Source organism: Salpingoeca rosetta (assembly GCF_000188695.1).
Source record: "Salpingoeca rosetta unplaced genomic scaffold supercont1.10, whole genome shotgun sequence".
NCBI lineage: Eukaryota > Choanoflagellata > Craspedida > Salpingoecidae > Salpingoeca > Salpingoeca rosetta.
In genome coordinates, this window is record NW_004754924.1 from 1,025,034 (window position 1) to 1,035,714 (window position 10,681).

Sequence of the window (10,681 nt, forward strand, 5' to 3'; positions counted from 1 at the left end):
AGAGAGAGAGAGAGAGAGAGAGAGAGAGAGAGATGGGCAGGCCAACAACACGCGGTACACCACAAGAGTTGCACGCAGAGAGGCGCACACACGTGCACATATACACATATTTACACACACACACACACCAACAAGTAACACTCCTTCCTCAACAACAGTGCAGTGGGTACTGTTGTGTTTCCTCACTTGTCAATGTCGACTCCAAAGGCCTGGCCAAGGTCGGGGCGGCAGACCTGGTCAACCCACATGAAGCGCAGGATGCGGCCTTTGTTTGCAGGGTCGCTCTGCACCTGGTGCAATGTGCATCGAGGATGGCGCACAAAGGAAAAGGGGGTCGGTTGATTCAAGGGTGAGTGGGATGCATGAGGTCACAAGGCACAACATCAAGTTAACACGAGCAAAGCAAAGCCGAGGTGAGCACTCCCAAATCCCAACAAACAGCAACATCCCCATTGCGATTGCCACCAGCAACAGCAGCAGCATCAAGTACGAGCACAGGACCATCGTGCCAAGCCTTCAAATGCCCAATTGTTCACCTGCTTTAGGACGTCGATTTGCGTGTCCTTGTCCTGGTTGGCCGGGGACCCATCCAGAAACGCAATGATGCACAGCCCGAGCTGATTCTCGCTGCAAAAGTCCGGCGTCTCTGCTGTCACCTCAAACACGTCCTCTCGCTCCACATCATTACTACTGCTGCTGCTGCTCGTGAAGGGCTACAGATGCACGTGCGCATGTGTGCATGTGTTTGATTGTGAATGTGCGTGCATGTGTGAATTGTGAATGTGCGTGCATGTGTGAATATATGAGGGCACATGCGTGAGGGCACATGTGTGAGGGTGCATGTGTGAATATGCTGTTGGGCTGCAGTGACAACAGTACAACTGTGTGCACGGGTACACATGGGCTGACCTCCTCGGCCTGTTTGTCTGCGCCAAACGCCGCAAACACTTCCTCCAGAACACCATCGCGGGCAAGGGCATTCTGAATGGACAACAGATAGTGTACGACGTTCAGGAACTTCAGGCCTGCGCACGTGCCAGTTTGTGAGTGTGTGCGAGTGTGTGAGTGTGACTGAGTGTGAGGGCGTGTGTGTGTTGGAGCAGGTTTGTGTGCAAGGGAGTGTGTCAACGAAACGATACAATTACGTCCCATATGCGCCTATATGGCTGTCCATCACTCCGTCGTCACCACCACACCATCACCTCCACCATCACCATCACCATCACCATCACCTCCGAAGCGGGTGCGGTCGTATGGCTGCGGTGCAAAAGCGAGCGAGTCGCCCTCGGCTTTGGTGGGCGCCATCACAACGATGGTGGGCAGCTTGGTCAGGCCTAGCGACTGCATCGTGTTTGGGTCTGGCTTGATGAACATGTGGAAGCCGAAGGTGCGCCCGAGCCAGATGCCAAGCTTTGTCACCATGTCAGGGACACCATCCTTGTCTGCACACGTGTGTAGAAGTAAGTAAGTAAGTAAGTGAGTGAGTGAGTGAGTGAGTGAGTGAGTGAGTGAGTGAGTGAGTGAGTGAGTGAGTGAGTGAGTGAGTGAGTGAGTGAGTGAGTGAGTGAGTGAGTGAGTGAGTGAGTGAGTGAGTGAGTGGTGAGTGAGTGAGTGAGTGAGTGAGTGAGTGGGTGAGTGAGTGAGTGAGTGGGTGAGTGAGTGAGTGAGTGGGTGAGTGAGTGAGTGAGTGAGTGGGTGGGTGAGTGAGTGAGTGGGTGTGCTTGCGATACACGCGCAAGGTGTTACATCGTTTCGCACACGTTTCCATGTGTGCATGTGGGCTCACTTGTGAGGATGAAGACTGGGAGCTTCTTCTGCTGGAGATCCTCCACCAGCATCTGCTGGAACACGCTGGGATCAGGCACGGTCTACGCAGCAGCACGCACGCATATGCACACATGTACACGCCAATGTGAAGGGATGCATCGAAAGTTGCACAGGAGAAGCAAGGAACAATTACGGACAGCACGGCACAACAGAGCATTCTACGAACCACATGGGTCCAAACACAACGGCATAGATGCACAGACATAGAGGCACAACACACGCACACAATACAACACACACGCACGCACTCACGTACACACACACAACACAACGCACTCACTCACGTACACAACACAACGCACTCACACACACACAACACACAACACACACACAGCACAACGCACTCACACACACAACACACAACACAACACACAGCACGTCAACGAACCGTGATGAGGTCGTCGGGCAGCGAGTCGCGGACGTAGGGAACGACCTCCTCAAAGTTCTGTTGCAAAGGGGGGGGGGCAACGGTTGTTACGGACAATTGAGCGAGGGGTTGCTGGCACTCAAGCAGACTCGGACCGAGACAGAGAGGCAAATGCAGGCCTGCAAGCAGGCATGAACAACAGAGGCAAGCAGACATACAGACAGACAGACAGACAGACAGACAGACAGACAGACACACATACAGACATACAGACACACAGACATACAGACACACACACACACACACACATAGACACACGGGCACACCTCAGTGTCGAGGAAGTCGGTCTTTGGCGCTGAAAACCCGTACACGCGGAAGGAGGGGTGGTCAGCAGTAGACACATCCTGTTGCATCAAAGGGCACCAAATGGAGGGAGTGCGGGGGGGGGTCACTTAGTGAAGGGAGCAGAAGTAGCTGGGTCACAGGTGATCACGGTTCTGTCTACGTGTGCAGTTGAGAGTGTGCCAGCGGGTGGGGAGTCTCTGAGCATCACGTACGTACCAGGGTCTTGAGGAAGTCGGCGTACTTTGGGTTTGACACGTCCACGGTGGCGAAGCGCCCGAGGCCATCGAGCTGCTGCGCATATTCACTGATGATGTCCTCGTCCAAGTTGTCCTCACCGTCGTGGAAGGCCACTAGCGAACAGCACAACGGGCGTGGGTGAAGGTGGGTGTGTCACGCAAAGGGGAGCATGCACAACAAGCAGCAGTCGAGCAGCCCCACAAGCGACTGGACAGACGAGCCGGCAGGCAGAGGACAGACGAGCGCTGGCACAACGCACGCGCAGAGCGACTTACAAACGAATGGCATGCGCACTGTCATGAGAGTGTTCATCTCCTCCTTGGACAAAGGAGACGCCTGGTGTGCAGTGGCATGGCCCAGTGATGAGCAAGACAAGCAAGCAAGCAGATAAGAACACCACAGACACACACACACACACACACACACACACACACAGACACACAGACACACAGACACAGACACACACACAGACACACAGACACACACAGACACACACAGACACACAGACACACACAGACACACAGACACACACAGACACACAGACACACACACACACACACACACACACACACAACAAACACACACAACAAACACACACACACACAACAAACACACACAACAAACACACACAACAAACACACACACACAGACACACAGACACAGACACACACACACACACACACACACAGACACTCACCTTCGTGATGCTCTCAAGGGGCACGCTGAAGCCGTGCACAAGGGCAAGGGTGCCCACCAACACCAGCAACACTGACAGCAGCTTCATCATCGTTGTGTTATTTGGTTGCTGACGTGTTCGCAAAAAAGTGAGTGGAAGAAGGAGGAAGGACTTGTTCTCGCAACAGCCATGATGAGCGACAAGAACGGAAGCAGTGATGATGTTGGTGATGGCACTGGTGGTGGTGTGGGGCGAGAAGGAAGGACAGCAAGGGCCAAGCAGGGTGATGAGGCAGTGAACACAACAGGCAAGAAAGCACCGGCAAGGGGCAGGGGGAGAGGAAAGGCTGCAGCTGGTGCCAGTGCAGGGAGGAAGCAACGAGGTGGGAAATCACAGCGCGCTCGCCGCAAAGCAGGGTCCTCGTCCTCAACCCCTTCGTCGGCCTCCGCGGCGTCATCGAGGGCACGGGCATCTACTTCATCAAAGGCACAGAGCAAGGGTCGTGGTCGTGGTGGTCGTGGTCGTGGTCGTGGTCGTGGTCGTGGGCGTGGGGGCAGAAAAGCAGCCAGTGGGCGCCAACACGTGATCACTCTCTCAAGCTCAGATCAGCCCGATATCAGCAACGACGAGGATGTCTTGTGCTTCCATGGCCCATCAATCTACCCAGCAAAGGTGTGATCAACGTGGTGTGTCTGCGTGTATGCATGTATGTGTGTACGTATGTGCGTGTGTGTGTGTGCGTGCGTGTGTGCGTATGTATGTTGTGTGTGCGTACATGTGGTGCGTGCGTACACGCATGTGCTTCGTGTGTATTCGTGTGTGCGTGCGTGTGGTGCGTGCGTACACGCATGTGCTTCGTGTGTATTCGTGTGTGCGTGCGTGTGTGTGTGTGTGTGTGTGTGTGTGTGTGTGTGTGTGTGCGCAGAGCTTTCCCGAAGCCTGCCCTGACATGTCGTGAGATCATGCTCGCGTCTCTTGCAGGTGTTGCAGACATTGGACACACCAGAGGGTACCCCCATCTACAAAGTCCACTATCAAGGCTGGAAGAAGAGGTATGATAGGTGATGTTGTCCGACACAACTGTGCTTCTACACACACACACACACACACACATACACACACAGACACGCACACAGACACAGACACACACAAACACACACACACGCACGCACCACATGTACATACACACACACATACATACTTACACACACATGTACATACACACGCATACCACAGGTACGACGAGTGGGTTGACGTGTGCCGGGTGCTGAAGAGCGGCCCCGTGACGGAGGAGATCAGGCAGCGCATCAATGCCACGACACTTAAGCGAGTTGCTCGCTTCAAGGAGCAACAGAGGGACAAGGAGCCTGTCAAGAAACGACGCAGCACTGGTGTGGACAGCATTTTATGTGCGTGTATGAGTGATCGTGCGCACACGTGCATGTGCGAGTGCGGCGGCCGCGGCAATGAGATGGGTCAGCTGCAAGACAAGGTGGCTCACGTTTGTTTTGCAATTAACCTCCGGCCCCCTTCCTCTTCCTCTCTCCATTCATCAGGAGGAAGGACGTCGAAGCGAGCCAAGGTGCAGCAGCCCGATAGTGCAATTGCGTGCTCCAGTGAGCAGGAAGCGCCACCAGCCAATCTCGACACAAACGTACGCGCATATGGACTTGAGGCAAACCACACCGCCTGTCTGGATGTCGCGTTTGTTTGTGTGTGCGTGCGTGCTGTCAACACCAGCGGGAAGAAGGCAACACCTGCAAGCGCTTCAGCGTGCACGCACACACTCAAACTGACACAATGTCGTACCACGTATATGGTGGGCACAGGAGGGCTTGGATGAGGTGCAAGTGCAGGTGGCTCTTCCGGATGACTTGAAGCAGAAATTGGTCGACGACTACGACCTCATCGCTGCAGCAAAGGTAACACACACACACACACACACACACACACACACACACACAGACACACGCACACACACACACACACACACACACACACACACACACACACACACACACACACACGTGCTCCTTCCTCAGTTGCGCATGCCTTCTTCGATCGTATGCGATGTGCCCCACCGTGCTCGTTCTCCCACTCTTTTCACAGCTGCATTTCTGTCCTTTGCCAAGCCCCTCCATATTAATGCAAGCCATTGAACCACGTGCATTGTTCTTTACATCTCACCTGCACTCTCTCCCCAACGCCAACGCCAACGCCAACGCCCTCCTTAGCTCCACGCGTTACCGGCATCACCGACCGTGACCGAGGTGCTGGCGGACTTCATGTCCACCATCAAGACAAGTTCGCCCCAGCATCCCATCGCCCAACAAGTCACAGTAGGCCTCAAGGTGCGTGTGTTCGTGTCCTTTGTCTCTTGTGTGCACTTGTGTGCACTTGTGTGTGTGTGTGTGTGTGTGTTGGGGTGTGCTTGTGTTCTTTTTTTGTCGTGTGTGCGCGCGTGTGTTGCGCGTGTCACGTATATACACATGTGTACATGCACACACACGCACGTTCATGAACACACACGCACACACACACACGTTCATGAACACACACGCACACACATTCATGGACGTGCTGTGTCCCATGTCTCCGCCCCCGTACATGCATGCCCAATCACCAACGTCCCCCTTCCTCTCTCGCCCCACCGCGTGATCCGTCACTGACAGGAGTACTTTCGGCAAGCGCTTCCAAACATCCTCCTCTATGCAGCAGAACGTTCACAGGTTGGGGATCGTATGGCTCGCACTTCTGGTGCCAATATCATGTCACATGCACGTACAGGGATGGTTATTGAACACTGTGCATGTATGAATGTTTAAGGTGGCATCGACCAACACGGTGCCGGCTTCCCAAACACCTTCCCATCAGCACACAACCCATGAACATACAACCCGTCAGCACCGTCATGCTTCAGCTGACGTAGAGCAAACTCCCTGCCTCTCACGTGTGTGTATCGTATCTGCAGTTTGATGGCATCATCGCCAACAATGCTGACGTGGACCTCTGTGACCATTACGGCGGCGTTCATCTGCTGCGACTCTTTGGTGAGGCAACCAATCGCTTGCGTTTTGATCCCACACGCACGCACGCTGACATTTGTTCTCAAACTCTTGTCTCGCCCAGTTGCACACATATATGCTCATACACACCCACATACTCACAAACTCAAACACACACTCACACTCACACATTCACAAACTCAAACACACACACACACTCACGCACACACACGCACGCACTCATGCACACACACTCGCGCGCGCAACAGTCAAACTGCCGGTGCTGCTTGCGCACACAGACATGAATTACGACAGCATGCAGCTTGCACTGCAAACGCTCAAGTCCTTGATGCGCCACCTCAAGCGCAACACAACGCGTCTCGTCCCCATCCTCTCCCAACAGCAACAACAGGAGCACGACGCATGATGATGATGATGATGATGATGATGATGATGATGATGATGATGATGATGATGATGATGATGATGATGATGATGATGATGATGATGATGATGATGATGATGATGATGATGATGGTGGACTGGCGTGTGAATACTTGTAATACTTGTAATGTTATGTTCCGCACGCAACGCCAGGTTCAAGCGAGTGGTGTGTCTGTGCCATGCGTCATGTCATGCCATCTATGCACGATACTCCCGATCACCACTATCAAGCACAACACACACCAAGCGACACGCGACACTCAAAAACATGTACAAGGCAAGAATAAAGAACAGACAGGCAGTTGCAGAAGCGCAAAGGGCCCCGGGCCACTACCGAGAGGTCGCCAACCCGCGCGCTCTTACCAGACGCGCGAGTACACCTAGCCGTGGCCTTCCACAGGGCTCAACCCGCGCAGACGACCGAGGACCCGAGCACAACGACAACGGCAACGACGACGTCGACGACGACGACGACCATGCTGTCGCGGCAGAGGCAAACAGAGAGGAGCCGCTGTGCACCTCCAGCCCCGCCCGGCACGAAGGGAGTGACGACCACCTCCAGCCCGTCGATGACGGGCGGTCGACACACTCCCAACATTCCAGCACAGCCATGAGCGACACGCTCGACGCGCTCAACGTAACCGACACGCTCGACGCGCTCGACGTAAGTGACACGTTCGACGCGCTCGACGACAGCGAGTTGGTTTCGTCGGGCGAGTTGGTGGACGCCCTCCAAAGCGTCTACGGCCCCGAACCACCCTCCGACACAGAGGCGACTGACGCTCATGGCCCTAATGCGCTCACGCCCGCGCAAAGCGGGCACCAAGGAGGCCCAGCCTCACACCAACATGGAGACCACGCCGCAGCGCGTGCGCCTCCCCACGGGGCCGTCGAGGCCCAACACCAACAGCCGACGGCGGCGAACACCACGGCGGCGTTGACCACGGCCGCGTCCGCTGCACACGAGCCAGCCCAGGCTGCTACTCCCGAACCCCGGACCCCTGCGGATCCTGGTGGTGAGGAGCAGAGCGTCCCGGACACACCGCTAGCGGACGTGTTCGACCTTAGGCAATGCTGCGACGACACCAACTGCTGGGTGAAAGACCACACCCCGTATGCCCACGACGGATCGTTCGCAGGGCCCTTGCCGAAGCTCCCCTGCCCCTTCGGCAACTGCAGCGTGCACTCGCACAACGCGGCAGATGGCCACAAGAACCTCACCGCGCTCGCCACTCACATACGTACGGCCCACCCAGAACATGCCATACCCGGCCTCGCGGCAGCCCTCGGGCTCGGCTTCTGCACGAAGTGCGCGTACGTGTGCTCTCCGCGGCACAAGTGCAAGCACGCGGAGGCAGTTCCGGAGGACCCGCCCGAAACCCACTACAAGCCGGAGTCGTGGTGGAACGCCAAGTTCGCTACTTTCGAGCAAGATCTGGTGTCCAGGGTGGCCAACGTGGACGTGTATCACGGCGTCAAGACGGCCGTCGACGTCAGAGTTCGCTCCCCGACAGAACGACGCGCAGTCCTGATTGCGGACTCCCTGATCGGACAGGCGTGTGCCTTCGCGGACGACCCCGACAACGACGACCAGTACACCTACCTGGACGCCGGCGTCTACCTCCTTCAACGCGTTTTCGCCCGCACGCCCCAGCACTTCCTCTCCCAGAACATGACGCTGGCACGAATGCGGATGCTGGCCGCACGGGAGTGGGACGAGCTGGAGGAGAGTGTGACGCGGAAGCCCAGCGGACGCCCGGCCACGGGAGACCGGGCGAAAGCACGGGCGGCGGCGAAGCGGTTTCGAGCTGGGCAAATGTCCAAAGGCCACTCGATCCTCCGCGACACCGCCTCCGTCGCGGAGTGGAGCGACGACATCAAGGAGCAGGTGAAGCAGAAGATCATCACGACAGGCAGCGCAGGCCTGCCCAGCAGGGGCGACGACAACAGCGGCGGCGACGCTGGCGGCGACGGGCCACTCGCCAGAACCACCATCGACGATCTCCCGGTAGAAAAGATCACGGATGCGCTGTACACGCTGGACAGGCAGGCGGCGGCGGGCGCCACCGGGCTCACGCCCGCGACCCTGGCGCAGCTGCACGAGCACGGAGCATCCCTGCCGAAGCTGGTCAACGCGCTGTATCATGGCAAGTTTCGGAAGCGCATGCCACTCCTCATGGGTGGACGCGTGGTGCCGCTGACGAAGAGCAATGGCGGCATCCGACCTGTGGTCCCCATGGACAGCATCACCAAGCTCCTGGAGAAGACGGTCTTCAGCGCGCACAAGGCCGAGATCGCCGACGCCCTATGCCCGCACCAACTCGGCGTCGGCATCCCCGCCGGCACAGAGTGCATCGTGCATGGCCTGCGTGAGTACCTGCGGGCCCACCGGGACCACGTGGCGCAGGCGCTCGACATCTCCAACGCCTTCGGGGCGGTGACGCGACGCTCAATCTACGACGCCATCAGCCGCCGCTTCCCGAGCCTCGCACATTGCTTCCTGGCGACGTACGGCCAGGCACCGGTCGTCGTCACACCGGGTGGCGACACCCTCCACATGCGCGATGGCATCGCGCAGGGCGGTCCGCTCTCACCGGCGTATTTTGCCCTCGCCACGATCCACGCGCTGAAGGAAACCGACAAGGCCCACCCCACGGTCACCGTCGTCGCGTACCTTGATGACACCTACATCGTTGGCCCGCGCGATGACGTCAAGGCGGCCGCGGAGCGGCTCGACACGGAGATCCGCCGGACGGGGCTGAAGATCAATGAAGGCAAGACGGTCGTCATCCCCTACGGCGACCAGACCGCGAAAGTGCTGGGCGTCCCCCTCTTCGGGCCATACGAGGCATCCCACCTCGACGAGACACGGAGGGCTCTCGACCTGGCGAGCGCCACTTGCCGGCGCAACTGGTCTTCCAGTTCCTTCGGTACTGCATTACGACCAAGTCCGGCTACTTCATGCGCACGACCCGTCGGTCGAAGGAGTACTGCGAAGCGCTCGACGACATTATCGCGGAGCAGCTTCGGCGCATGATGGGCGCCTTCAAGCCCCTGTCATCGCGGGCCCTGACGCGGGCACGACGACCCATCAAACAAGGAGGCCTTGGGCTACGGAGGCAGACAAGCGTCGCCCCCGCCGCCTTCCTCGGCTCCGTCTGCAGCTTCAGCAAGAGCCCTCACCACCCTTTCCAAGCATACACCACGCCGGGCGCCGAATTGGAGGCGGAGATAGCGCAAGCCATCGCGGATCTGCACCTCGGCGACGACGGCCCCCGTGACACGAGGGACGTTCTAAACCACGACGCTCGCAGCTTGCAGCAGTTCCTGACCCAGATCATGGACAGGAAGACGGGCTGGGACGAGAACCCACGCAACCGAGCCATTCAACGAGGAGCCAGCCTGCACGGCGGCTACGAGTGGCTCCTGGCCCTGCCCAGCTGCAAGGACCTACGGATGTCGGACAAGGTGTTTCGGTTTGCTCTGAGCCAGCGGATTCGGACACCTTGCTCCGAGTCGCGTGCATCAGGCAGCTGCTACTGCTGCGGGCGCGAGATGAAGCTGGACCACGCAGAAGTCTGCGACTCCACAAGAACGGGCCGGCACGACTATATGCAGAACGCCATCGCCCGGGCCTTCATGCAGCTCAACCGCCGCGCGACACAAGAGCCCTCCGGCTTCCCAGGCGCAGGCGGCAAGCGCGGTGACATCCTCAGCTTCGACAAGTCTGGCGATTACACCGTGTTTGACCTCGTGTTTGCCGCCCCCGCGGCCAGCTCG

At 57.6% G+C, this 10,681-nt stretch overlaps 3 protein-coding genes across 3 annotated transcripts in view; 2 read left to right on the forward strand and 1 right to left on the reverse strand.

Annotated features, from left to right (window-relative positions):
- Nucleotides 1–3,587, reverse strand: part of PTSG_12188 (uncharacterized protein) — a gene marked incomplete at its 3' end in the record, with an annotated part of 6,168 nt that extends 2,581 nt beyond the window's left edge. The window contains exons 1-10 of the mRNA XM_004994560.1: nt 3,474–3,587; nt 3,052–3,112; nt 2,756–2,889; nt 2,521–2,598; nt 2,216–2,272; nt 1,787–1,868; nt 1,233–1,442; nt 910–1,025; nt 537–713; nt 187–290 (exon numbers count right to left, since the gene is read on the reverse strand). Of these exons, the coding sequence (XP_004994617.1) occupies nt 187–290; nt 537–713; nt 910–1,025; nt 1,233–1,442; nt 1,787–1,868; nt 2,216–2,272; nt 2,521–2,598; nt 2,756–2,889; nt 3,052–3,112; nt 3,474–3,563 (1,109 nt within the window). The 5' untranslated portion in view covers nt 3,564–3,587. The remainder of the gene's footprint in view (nt 1–186; nt 291–536; nt 714–909; nt 1,026–1,232; nt 1,443–1,786; nt 1,869–2,215; nt 2,273–2,520; nt 2,599–2,755; nt 2,890–3,051; nt 3,113–3,473) is intronic.
- Nucleotides 3,588–4,152: 565 nt separating this feature from the next.
- On the forward strand, nt 4,153–6,884 carry PTSG_04522 (uncharacterized protein; the record flags this gene model as incomplete). The annotated part of the gene is made up of 9 exons (XM_004994561.1): nt 4,153–4,158; nt 4,434–4,504; nt 4,689–4,843; nt 5,009–5,106; nt 5,282–5,374; nt 5,687–5,803; nt 6,125–6,181; nt 6,424–6,502; nt 6,727–6,884. The coding sequence occupies 9 exons, from the start codon at nt 4,153–4,155 to the stop codon at nt 6,882–6,884; spliced, it is 834 nt and encodes a 277-aa protein (XP_004994618.1).
- Nucleotides 6,885–7,028: 144 nt separating this feature from the next.
- The window catches only part of PTSG_04523 (uncharacterized protein), a gene marked incomplete at both ends in the record, with an annotated part of 7,119 nt that continues 3,466 nt past the window's right edge, over nt 7,029–10,681 (forward strand). The window contains 3 exons of the mRNA XM_004994562.1: nt 7,029–7,067; nt 7,302–9,716; nt 9,824–10,656. Of these exons, the coding sequence (XP_004994619.1) occupies nt 7,029–7,067; nt 7,302–9,716; nt 9,824–10,656 (3,287 nt within the window). The remainder of the gene's footprint in view (nt 7,068–7,301; nt 9,717–9,823; nt 10,657–10,681) is intronic.